The 13,015-nt window shown below is 47.1% G+C and overlaps 1 protein-coding gene across 3 annotated transcripts in view; it reads left to right on the forward strand.

Moving 5' to 3' along the window:
* Positions 1–356: 356 nt before the first annotated feature.
* VILL (villin like) overlaps positions 357–13,015 on the forward strand; it is a 36,048-nt gene continuing 23,389 nt past the window's right edge. The window contains exons 1-2 of one of the 3 annotated variants that reach the window (XM_062621366.1): positions 357–924; positions 12,535–12,616. In XM_062621366.1, the coding sequence (XP_062477350.1) occupies positions 12,548–12,616 (69 nt within the window). In that variant the 5' untranslated portion in view covers positions 357–924; positions 12,535–12,547. Of the gene's footprint in view, positions 925–5,496; positions 5,568–10,964; positions 11,024–12,534; positions 12,617–13,015 lie in introns of those variants that run through there. The other 2 variants (XM_062621365.1, XM_062621364.1) reach the window with 2 other exon arrangements.

Consider the following 13,015-nt stretch of genomic DNA (forward strand, 5'->3'; position numbering starts at 1 on the left):
CAGCACCATGCAGGTGCCAGGCAGGACCAGATGGGAATGCGAGGAGATAGTTTATCTTCAAGTCATCCACAGCCCCACAGTGGCATCAGGGCAGCTTTTGGAGCAAGTGGCCTGCATATTACAGATGCTTTGTTCTTAGCAAAGAGCTACGATATTGCAACAAGTACCCACGGACACAGCCTTCTGCCTCAGAAGGTGGCTACAACAAACACTGCTGGCTTTGCTTGGGTTTATCATTACTTTTCTCCTGGGAGGGCAGCCTGGTTGCATGCTCCAGTGCTCTGTTAGCTCCCAGTTTCAGCCAGGAATCTTGACGACAATCCTGACCCCTGCTCCCCATCGCCCTGGGCTGCAACACTCCCAGGGCTCCAGCCTGCAAGGACAGGGACACGTAGCTCCCTGAGGGCAGGAGCAGGCTCTGTCCTCAAGCCAGCTGCACCAAAACTCAGGACAAGTTGGAGTCAGCGGCTGGAGTCAGTCTTGGGCCCAAGCGCTAATGTGGCACTGAGCAGCACCACACCTTGCTTTGTCCAGCAGAGACAGAGAAAAGGGGGGGGTGTGGGGTGAAAATCATACCCTGCCCTTTCAAATCTGGACAAATCGGGTTTCTAATTAAAGCAGCGCTTAATCATTACTGCTCCGTGAATGCAGAGCTGGTGGATATTTGATGCAGTTGGTTGAAACTCTCTCATACCGGCTCCTTCTTCGTCCTTCCGTGAGCCTGGGAATGGGTGTGATCTCTGAGTAGGAGTGTCTCTGTGGTTAAGTAGAGGATTGAATTACCGAGCACTGCTGTTCCCGAGCTGACAAGGTAGCAGAACAGCAAACAAAAGTGCCTTGAAACTAGCTCACCAAAGAGGAGAGAAGGCGCTGGGTTTGGCAGAGAAGGGAGACCTGCGAGGACACCGTGCACTTTCCAGCAAGGTAGGTGCCTTCCTTGCACCCTCCTGAAGTTTATTGCTAAAGGCCAGCACTGCTGAATGACTTTCGTTCTGTGGACAGTAAGAAACAACAACAAATAATTAATAGGTTTAATAGGTTTTAAAGAATTTCTCACCTGGTGTCAGCCAGGATGCCTTTACTGAAAGCAATGAGCCCGTGCTGATTTGCTGTCTCTGGGGTTGGAACACACAGCTATCTCAGCTCATGAGAGCCCATCTCGGCTACATATCAGCTCCCAGGACACATGCTTTTCATTTAGCAATCTGCACAGGCTGGCTTTGATTTCACACAATGAGCAATTAATGGTGTTTTGTTTTGGCCTGGTTTGTTTTATGCTTTGCTGCCATGAGGATTAGCTTAAAGTTCGCCTGTCTTTGCAACTCATTACGGGTCCAGACAGCAACACAAGTTCTCATTGATAGCTCTTGTGTCATCTAATCGATAGATCTGCTAATGGCTGAACTGCTGGGTTGTTTTGCTTCTATAAGTACAAACTGTTTTCTCATCCTGTTCCCGATGCAAATTGCACTGAGGTAAAAATCGAGTTGTAATGGAGTTGAGCTGCAGGCTTATTGCCAATATTTTGCTTAGGCGTGCCTATAAATACTTAACACAAAGGAGAACCGATATGAATTAGCATCTGTGGGAGGTTCACACTTATTCCAGGCTGCCCTAGCACAGTTGTAAACAAATGTTGCAACAGATGAAGCAAACTGGCCCCACCAGAGCAGCACTGAGAGCGTGAATCATCCAGGTGCACTTTACACACTGCCGCTAAATGGGCAGATTAGAACCTGAGAAACAGAGATTAGAGCATCAGCCTTCCTCTTTGCCATTCCCTGCCTGGTGGGAGCAAATGTTAGCATAGGCACTAGCCAGCGCAGTGCACGCCAGGAAATCCCCGTCTTCCTTCACCTTCCAGGTAAGCCTCCCCTCCTCCTCCTCCTCCCTGCACAAACAGGCTGCCCTTTTCCTCCTCCGCCTCCCTTCCCGCTGGCAGACACCTAGGTCTCATGACATTATTTCCCAGGCAGAACTTTGTGGCAACAGTTGCCAAGGTCTCCCAGCTGGGAGCAAAGGCTTTGTGCCATGGCTGCAAACGGTGTCACCCTGGTCTCCTGCCTTTCCTTGTATCCCTGGGGCTCCTCGTTAGGTTGAGACAATAAGTCCCTGCTCTTGCACGGCCAGGGATGCTGAAGATGCTCACGGTGTTTCCTGATCTTTTCCATGGAGCTGAGCGAGTGTTTTCTGGGCTTTAAGCATGAAGGTTGTTACCTTTTCAGCTATGGGCCCCCTGGAGAGGTGCGGGACATGTGGCATGGAGGAGATGCCCCAAGGATTCTGTGACTTTGGGCTGGATCTGTCCTGCATCCTGGGCCTCCAGCACCACCCATGCTGCGGTCATTTGTCCCCAGCCAAGGAGGAAACCAGCTCAGAAACCTGCCCCATGGTTGGGAGATGCTGGGGCTCTGCTCTGTGCCAGGCACATCCTGCTGGGCAAAATGCCTTCCATTTTAATAGAGCCAAATGCATGATAGTCCGCTTGGAAACAGAGCCGTGCAATGCCCTGTGCAGTGAAGGGGAGCTCTGGGTGCAGCCTTTGGGCTACCTTTAGGTTACCTGGCCCAGCTGCATTTTAACCATCCCTGGGGAATGAGCCATCACCCTCCCTCAAGGTCCCTCTTTCATCAGAGGGAAAAGGCTCTTTTGCATCCTGCTGAAACTTGCTCTGGACTGACACAATGCCACAGACTGGGCTATGCATGAAGTGTCCAACTGCACAAGGAAGGATTCCAGTGGGGACACACCACACCCAAAATACCTCTGCTCCAGCTCTTTGTTTATTCACATATATACTTCAGTTTCTGTTAGCCTTCAGAGAAACAGATCGTACAGTCACCAGGGGATACACGCTCCTACGACTCATTAAAACCTCTCCTTTCATGCTCTCCCTCTCCATATAATACAAACCTGGAAATGGGCCTAATTGTGATTTATCTTGGATGAGTATACATTTCCACTGTGTTCCCACCCATTCTGAGTGTAAAAGGAATGCAGAAAGGGGTGAATATTGTCACTGTGTCTTTGGGACCTCTCAGTCTGAAAAGTCCTGTGAGAAGCAATCTTAATTTCCAACGTGGGGTGATGTGTATTTGATTCAGTTACCTCGATTTCCAAGGATCTCTGCTTGAAGCAGAAAACCTACCATTTGTTATGCATCTTTATCTGGGCCTATTCATGCTTATCTGAGGCAGTGCTGGATAGAGTAACACTGAAACTTCTTATTACCTTATTTCCACGTCAAAGACATGAGACATAGGGGATGCTAAATTGCATGGTTGAGCTCCATCCTGGGCAGTTCCTGTGGAATGAGCTATTCAGAGCAGCTGACCTCTCCTACCTAAAAATGTCCTGTTGCTATGCCCTTGGATGAAAGAATAGGTTTCTGTCTGGCCCTTTACTTAAAACTGTTCTTAAAAGAACAGCTGGACAGGCAGCACAAGAAATTATACTCTTTTTTGGGGGGTTACAGAGACTGTCTAGATATCTACCTTTGCTCTGGGAGTGTGCTAGAGCCTGAATTACTATACTTTGTTGCTGCTTATGAAATAGCTGCCTGGGTCTGAGCAAATCCCATCCATTCCAGGCTTTCAGATGCCTGGTCCTCTTCCCTGTGCTCAGACAGAATTCCCATTGGCATCTCTGGGTGCAAAAGGCAGCCTTGGATGAATGGCTCTCTCTAAAGCTGTTTGCAGTCTTTGCAGGGATGATTTATTCATTTGGCTTTGTGCAGTTGACGTGTCACTTTGTCAAAGCTGGCCTTCGTTTCTGCCAAGAAGGGAGTTCACACTCTTCCCACATTCATATGCTCTGTCCTGCGTGGACTGGGTTTCACTTTTTATGCCAAGCAAGTGCCAGACGCACAGGCGCGTGGGCTTAGGCTTTGCTCCTTGCTGTGCCATGTCAGGGGGGAGCTCAGGCATGCAGGAGCCCCAGAGCTGGGCAGCACAGGGTTTAGCTCACAAAATCATGATGTACCAACACCAACACAGCACGTGATACCATAGGGGCAAAGTTATGCCTTCATATTGTCCCGTGTACCTCTGCTCTCATTCCCACTAATCCACCCCGTCTCCATTTGCCCCATTGTCTCCCTGGACCCCTTTCCTACCACAACAGTGAATAGCCACTGAAAGCCATCTTGGGAAGAAGAGACAATCACGGGGTCTCCCTCAAGGAGCAATCACTTAAAGTGAGGAGGTTCAGGTAGAGACTGAGCGGCACCCACAAAGTCAGAGGAAGATCGAGAATGACCTCACAGCAGCCCACCCAGTTTGAAAGGGTTGAATAAACAGTGATAAGCACGCTGAACTCAAGCCTAGAGGATAACACTGGTATGGGTGATTGCTGCCAAAAAGCTGTGTTGCTGGTGCTCCCTTGGGAGAAGATCCTGTGAAGGTAACTCATACCTTGGGTCAGCACCCCATCCCAGCGGAAGCCTGGGTTGGGTTGATTGGTACTGATACTTACGTGTTTTGGCATAAGTTAGGTGTCTTTTGGCAGAAGTGTGTCAGCCAACATACATAGGCAAAAAGTGAACTTTACTTTGCAGGTCAGAAAATAACTCTTTCCCCTGAATAAATCCATTGCATCTCGTTGGGCTAGCAATGGAAATGTAGTCACCTATGGAGCACCATGCTTCAGTCCAGATCATTTCATTTGCAATTCAAAATGTAAACCTGTTTTTTTGCAGAAGTCCTGGGTTTCTCTTTTCACATTTGATGTGATGCTTGCATATCCACACTGGAGCAAAACTGGAACAGTCCTTTTGATAGTTAATCTTGCAACTTCCTACTGGAAAGCCAATGCTCTTGGAAGCAGCGCTCCAGCTGGTCTGAGCAGAGCCAGACCAGCACCCCTGCTCCATCACCATCAAACAAAGGTCTTGATAGCAAGGGTTATTCAACTGCACTAGTTAAACTGTGCACCAGGGAAAACCTGTTCTTTATCTTGCACACATACATATATGCACATATATGCATGCATGCACTTAAAATAAATAGAAAATGGTTATATGCAGCACCAGAATCATAACTTTTAGACTTGTTTTTTATAAGGATGGGCCAGGTGGGCAATGGTACTTGGGTTTAACCTGTGGTTTTATTTATGGCATTTGGCTTGGTTTATGCTGACAGATCTGGCGAGCAGAGTCTCAGGGCACAGTGGATGGGACTGAGCTCCCATGCTTAGAGAGGTGAAGAGCATCGTGGCAAACAGAGTTTTCCACCTGGGGGCTTTCCCTATAAGCAGAGGGGACAATAAGTCCCTCCTGACCAAGATTCAGTGGATCTGCCCTAGACCCAATGTCAAGATGAGGGGAACCACTCAGGGAGAGTTCTCTTCAGCACCTAAAACTAAGACATACAAATGAGAGTGTGTGAATCCCACCCTCTAAGCCCCTCTCGTAGCCTTCCTCAAGGCTCTTTTAATCCTGCATAGGAAGTGGTGCCCTTTCCTCAGTTTCAGCTGGGAAAATGCCTTCTTTTCAGGGTTTCTCTTCAACAACCTTTCCGTAAGCTTCTGAAGTGCATGTGCTCCCCAGGGCTCAGGAAGGTCTTGCACAGGTGACCAACCACACGTGTTCTCCTCCCTGATGTCTCAGCTCTGGTTTTACTGAACTGCTGTCAATAGGTTAAATAATGCTCCATTAAAATGCTGATGTGGGAAAGAATCATGAGTTTTTTCTTAGAGTGGTGAGTAATTAGCAGTTTGTGAGAACATTTCTAATCTGAACCACTTCTCTGGAAACCAGGAACAGGAATTTAAAATGGCTTCAGCTTTGTTTTCCTTCTGCATGCATCTCCTGCCTTCACTGTGCCACGAAGCTCTGCCTTTGGATGTAGTGCTGGTCCTGAGCCAGTGAGCTCTCCCTTTCACCAGAGGAGAAAGAGCTGAAAGAAAAGAGAGATTTGTTCATAATGAATTGGCAAGCTACATGCTTGCCTTTCCCTTGGGATGGCTCTGTACCATTACTGACTCAATAACCTCATGGAAAGGAGCTGGAGGTGGAACGGATACCCCTGAAGTAGGTGTGCGCCAAGCTGCATTTTATTATTTGAGAATAATACACCTGGCACCATATCAGGGGCAATGCTGCTGCAAGGCACTTGCACACAGAATGCTTTTAACAGCTTCTTGTGCCACTGCTTTTTTCCTCAAGGATCTTCAGAGAGAGGTGGGTTTGCATGGGAAGAGTTTGTTACCGGTCACTGGGACTGATCTCAGGGGGAAGTTACTGCCGTTCAGACTCTGATGCTGCTTCTGAAAGCTTTGAATCTAATAGGGCTGCCCTCAGCCTGCGGAGATGCTACCTGCCTGGGAGAGCCTGCTGCTTTCAAAGGCATCCTGGAGAACAAGAACTTCTTGGGAAAGCAGGAACTCAAGAGCTGCATGGCTGCTCTGACCTTCTCTATAGGACACCACAGCAAGGGCTGCCAACCTCCACATTCAGCCAATTTGCTCTGACTTTTCCAGTGCCAGTCATTGCTGAGTGCTGGGCTCTGCATCCAGAGTGATGAATGTGGAAACTCAGACTTCATGACTTGGGAGTTGCGGCTGGTGGCAAGGCTTTCCGATCCAATTCATCAGTACATTGTTCTTACATTGTTGAGAAGTTTGCTGGGACAATACAGCTCTACTGTTCCCAGGACGAACAATCAGTTGTTAAAATTTTAGAGGAAGGATTCAGAAATAGCAGCAGTTTCGGAAAAATCTGCTCCTACAAATCAGTTTCACAAGACCATCTGCTTGAAGATCAGACTGCTGGAAAGCTACCAGCAGTGAGATAGATAGAGAGGACAAGGAGGTCATAAAGAGAGGTGTGGAGAGATGAGCAAGATTTTCTGGATGGAGAGAGCTGCTGAGCTAGAATTTATGGCAGGTGGAAATGAGGGGACTAGTAAAATCAGAGGACATAAATCATGAGTTGCCTGCCCTTCTAAATCAGATATCCTCTGGGGAATCCAGAGAGACAGACGAGATACAGATTGAGGGCTGTTGCAACTGGGAAGGTGGTTGTATCACAGTAGCTTCGTATTTCCTTTTGCTCATTGCTTTTAAATAAAGATCAGTGGTAGGATTGGAGAATTAGTGCAAAGCCCATCCTCATGTGGCTCACAAGGGGCTGACAGGTAAAGGCTAACATCACCAGTGGGTTTTTGGGGAAGACTGTGTGTAAACTACTAAGTCAGAGATGACAGAAATGGAAAGGGGGTGAAAGCGCAGGCTATAGGAAGACACACTAAGCTGAAGGTCTGATTCTTGGTACCGCCTGGGAGAGAGATTGAAGATGGGGTAAATTTCCAGGGTTCAAGAGACACAGCTGGGTCCTGGGGAGACTGGACAGCTTTTGTCAGACAGGGCGAAATGGTTATTGCTCTCGCAGAACCTGGGAACTGGCTAGGTGGGTCCAGGTTTCTGCAGCTTTGAGCTTACTGAGCAGGGAATTCAAATCTCTCCTGAAGCACAGAGCACTTCTGGTTTGAGAGGCCATTAACATAAAATCAACTCAGTGGCTCTCCGCTTCATCCCAGGCTCATAAATCTTCACTCACATTAACCCTGAACAGACTTTAGCATCTCAGTTCTCAGCATCCCAGACTTTGCCCAGTCAGCAAAGAACTGGAAAGACTGGTCACCTGTGACGGAGGTAGCTGCTTGGACGAGATGTTATTTGGTGATCCCTGTCAGCCATTCATGTAAAACGGGAAAACCTGCCCATCTGAACCCAGTGAAGTCCCTTCTTACTTCCAGAGCCGTTAATCCTGATAAGGTGAGCAAGAAGCTTCTTCACAAACTTAGTTCATCCTGTCCAGTGCTCCGTCTCAAGTTTTGATCCATCTCTACTGAAAAGACAATTAAAAAATCCCTTCAACCCCATTCACGATCCACTCAAATGATTTGGTAGCATGGACAGGGGATTTTCTCTGACTGGTGGAGGTGGCTGAACCATCAATCCATTTTATTGCCCTAATGCCAAACTGATGGGAAGGCACAGCTTGCTGAAAGTGCAGCACCTGAACAAGGGCTCACAGACCCTGAGGAGTAGAGCCCAGAAAGCACATCCCGGCCATTTAGCTGTCTCATTTCAAAGACATTAAGTAAAGACAAGCCTGCCAGCTTTCCTTATAAGCTGTTCCAATAGTTAATTGCCCACCATGATCAGAAATAGCATCTTATTTCAAGGCCTGTTTTACATAATTTTAGCTGCCAGGCAACAGCTCTTTCCAAGGAGGCAGAAGTGCTCTCCATGGTCAGTTGGGCATGTCTATGAAGCCCTCTCCTTGGCTCACTGACCACACAATGCTCCTGAATCGTGCGCAACTTAGAGGAGGAGGGTGAGTCAAGCTGTACTTTGTCCCCTTTTGTCATCCCCCCAACACATACCCTGTTCCCTGCCACATCACCATGTCCCAGCACATCCAGCATGGATAGTGTGATCCAACTTCTCTGATTGCTACCCTTCCTGTGACTGTGCAAGAGGACAGGAGCTGTCACTGACACACACATGCACATACGGACATGCATGTCACAGGTGCTCTCACCTGGGCAACTTCGGCTTCCTGACAAAAAAACGGATAAGGATATTATGTGAGTGTTTGGCAACATGAGAAAGAAGTCAAGCCCCATTGCTTGATCTCCCTACCTACCATTTCCATGTGAGAGAAAAGCCTCTTTACTCATCCTGCAACAGGAAAATAAGGCAGATTATACTGGTTGAGTACTGTGCCTCTGAACAGTCACTCGCTAGGCACATTCACAGTTCAAAGCAGTGGTCTCAAGCTATAGTTGATGAGCCACACAAGGAAACTCAACATTGAATTTCATTCCTCTGGGCAAAACAAGAGTTAACTGCTGTCCTCTCTGCAAACAAAAAATGGCACCTACTTGGGCCCAGATGCCCAACTATAATGGAGACAATGAAAGCAATTCAACAGCCCTGGTTTACCTCATCTAATGCCAGTCCAAGTATTCCCAATAATTAGGCCTTTCAGCCTGGAAAGGCTGGAGCCACAGCTGCTTCCTATTTTCCTGAAGCTGTACAGAGCATTAGTCATTTCACTGGGGTTTTTTTATTACCGTGACTACAGCCTAGTGAGTATGCCGCCAAAACCCAGACAAGCCAAATCAGGCTTAATTCAGAACGTACTTCAGGAGTTTGAAATGATCTCCTGTCCCCCTTCTGAGTCCTTATTTTCCCTCCCCACCCAAACAGCCTGTGTCTGCCTGAAGAAATGTCCTGCTAAGTCTGCTTTCCCGGCACATGCCAGGTTGACCAAAATGAAGTAGTGATTGCTGGCACTTCCACCCAGACTGTTATTCATTAACCAGTCCTGGGAGTGACCTTGACACTTAATTAGTCATCTAGTCCTTCCTGAAGGCAAAGCTTTTCCCCACACTGTGCTTGTTGGGGAGGAGTTGGGGAACATATTTAGCAAACAAGAGTGTTGCTGTGATTTTGGCAGTGTGTGAAGAGGAGCAGGTGTCATAAATACCCATCTGCCTTCACCCATCAGTTTTGCTATGAAGATCATGTTAGGGAAGGCTTTGCTTTTTACTCTAGAGGCTCCAGGTTGTCTTGACTGTGACATCCAGCCACCGACATGTGGTTTCCAGGTCCTCTGAAATAACAAGAGCAGCTTTTGCTCTTTGCAGTTTAATTTATGCCATCTTAACAAAGTGGTGATGACCCAGCAGAACAGCTACAAGCCAGAAGTTGCCTTTGCTATGCAGTGACCACCTCTCGGCTGTGTTCATTGTGTGAGCTTGCCTCCTTTTTCCATGGTGCAAGAGTCCCTGGAACTAGTGGACACAGAGTAGCTGGCCCTGGAGATGGAAATTGGAGAGTTATATGTTACAAATCCGGAGACAAAGAGGTGAACTACAGCTGCTCTAGTGCCTCTCTCCCCACTTTGCAGGTAAAGCTGTGTTTGTGTGCAAGGAAGCAAATGTCCATTCCTGGTACTAGTTGGTTTTGCCTTGGTGAATTCCCTGGAGGCAGTTGACTTCTGCTTCTTGTCAATTTGTATTTCACTTAGGGCTGGGCAAAACTGGTTAGACTGAGATAGAAACTGACCCAAACACCGCTGTTGAAACCCCACAGTGAACCCAAGCCCCAAAACATCCCTTTTCTTCTTTTTAAATTGGAAAAGTTTCTGCTCTTCCTGATTTCAGCACAGATGGGAAGTTTTCACTCCATAAATATTGAATTTTGTGTCTGGACAGGAGTTGAATTATAGGGTCATCTGACTAAAAACCCACATTAAATCATTAATGCAATAAGCTGTCTGATTATATTAAGTCATATTCCTATTATTTCTAACTTGGCCTCCAGCTGAAAGAAACTGGAAAGCCCAAAGGAAACATCCAACCTTGTCTGTGCTTCTCACTGCCCCAGCTTAATGACTAAGGAGGAAGGGAGGGATAGCATTTCCCAGAAAAGTGGGGACCAGCACTAATGGAGAGGTTTCAGGTGAAGAAAGGAGCCCCAGGAGCGGAGGAAGTGTACCTAAGATCCCTGCTTTAAGTAAAAGAGGTGGGAATCAATAGAGCATTGCTTTATCAATTATCTTGGAGGGTTTTGTCCAGCATGGCTGGCTGTGCTCGGAAAAATCTCAGCATCCTTTGGGTTAACTTTTCCAATGGGAGAGGTTGGGATGCTGGACGAAGCAGGGAACCAGCTGTGTCTCACAGCTGGCCAGCTGCCGGTTTCCTGCACTGTTAGCAAGCGAGCAAAATGCCTGCTGCCTTCCAAAGGGAGCAGTGTCAGTTTTGCTGGAACACTTCCCTCACATATAAACATCTTTACTGGCTTTGTTTTCAGGTCGTTCCTGTTTTGATGCTGGAAGGGAAAACCCTAAATAAATTAAAAAGATAGCTGAGGGAAGGAAGCTTCACTTGTTTTTTTTAATTTGAAAAGGGACCTTTCGCATGCAGTATTAAAGAAATGTCTTTTGGTTAAAAATCTAAACTGGGATCATGGTTTTGGCTTCAGTCCCTGATAGCCCTGGACTTCACAGTAGGTGAGTCAGGATGACATTCAGAAAGAGTCTAGCTCCTCTGTAGACACTGAAATATCTTTCTTGATCTGGTTTTTAATCTGTGTGGGTCTCAAGTATTGAATTGAGATGAAAAATTGAGATTAAAAATGTCTTTTTTTACCCCTTGCTGCCTGTCTTCCTGTCTGGAAGCTATATGGAGGACCTGAGGAGGAGATGATTATTACTAAATGCACTCCTGGTAGGTAAAGGAGGCCACATGAACTCAGTCTTTCACAGTCATTCAGATATATCCATGTTCAAGAAGGAGTGAGTGTGTCTGACTCCTGCTACTGAGTGCTGCCAGACTGTGGGTGCCTGTTCAGTTTGCAGAGAGGTGTTGGGGCTGTTCTCAACAGTCTGCGTCTCTCTACTACTGCCTGTGTAAGGAGCCAGGGTCTGGCAGTTCTCTGCTGTGGGAGGTCTGGATGGACCAATGTTCCTGCCTAGAACATCAATTATTCTGCTCTTACTTAGTGTGCAAACTTTTCAGGAGAATGGCCATCGGTTCTCATGACTTTATGGTGCCAATGCAGCCTATTTTCCCATGTTCTTATAGCACAAGCAATTAACATACCTTCTGGCAGGGGATCGTCTGTCTTTGTTCCGCTCTTCAGAAGAAGCTTATTCCATGGCTTTCTGCAATAGCTTCTTATAGTTTTCATCTTACCATGGCTTAGTTGTGCCCAGTTGAGGCAGCCAATGGCACCGTTTCTTCTCATAGGTGGTTTCCTACAGCCGAGCAGAGGAGAGCAGACGGGCTGTGGCCTACAGTCAGTGCAGCCTTTTCATCCAGAGACACAGAAGAAAATGCAGTCAATCAAGTTGTTGTTTTTTAACATAGTACAATTGTTCAGTCTGTCATGAAAAAATGTAAATCAGGGGAGCGCACTGGCAAAGCAAATGAATGCAAAACACAGAAATCAGTGAGCTGTGTTTTCTCTTGAAACTGAGCCTTGATCTCTGAGCAGGATTAACTCACAGAGGAAGGGCTGGTATGGGTCTTGCCCTGACACAAACACGATCTGTCCCATGGCTGCTACAGTGGAGCTGAGCTGCTCAAGAGGCACCTGCCATGCCCTCCTTCCTGGAGGTCTGCTATTGTCTCTGCCACCCTTCATGCCATGATGGGAACAAAACAGTCCTGATGTCAGGTCCAACACCCGGCGAATCCTTTCTACCTATTCAAATAGGGGGAAAATAACTCCGCACCAGAACAATGGTATCCTATCTAGTCTTTGCTGTGCTGCGATCACACACTTTGCTTGGCCCCCCATGAACATGGACAGCCTGGGAATGAGGGTTCATCCCACCTAACTGGTGATGACTGCAGCTGTGCTCCCTTCATAGTTAGCAGAGAGATAGTGACATTTCAAGGTATAGATTATCTGTACTAAGCCTCCACTGACAGTAAGAGGAACCCAGGAGACTAGCACACTTACTGCTGTATCCAATTATATACTTCTTTTGTTTTTCCTTCTTCCTTTCCCTTCCAGCTCAGACTGCAGGATGACAGACGGTGACACAAATCTCCCAACTATCGAGAGAAAGCTGGGACTGCAGATATGGGGCATAGAGGTAAGACAAAACGCAGTGATGGCATATGTCCTCTGCACCTGTGTGTGTATATATGTTTCAAAAAAGAGATATTCTTGAAGTAATCTGAGTGGGAAAAGAGGGTATTACAGATAAGATACGGTGGGAAACAGGAGACCCAGTATCTCCCTATGCAGCTTTCAACGTGTTATTGCTTTGGTTTCCTGCTCTGTGAAACAGCGATAATACTGACTGAGGAAACATGAATGTGGTGTGACTGAAGCTGTGTTTCCAGCCCTAGAAGCTTTCTCACCCCCTTCAGGAGCCAATAAAAGGCTGCTTTAGCATGCTAGAAATTAATTCCCTGTTTCACCAAGAAGAGGGTTTATGCACAGGTAACCTTAGTGTGTATGAGCAGCTGCTGTGGGCAAAGCACCCGTT

Source organism: Pezoporus occidentalis, unplaced genomic scaffold, assembly GCF_034315485.1.
Source record: "Pezoporus occidentalis ecotype Australia unplaced genomic scaffold, CSIRO_AGI_Poc_V1 ctg23, whole genome shotgun sequence".
Lineage (NCBI taxonomy): Eukaryota > Metazoa > Chordata > Aves > Psittaciformes > Psittacidae > Pezoporus > Pezoporus occidentalis.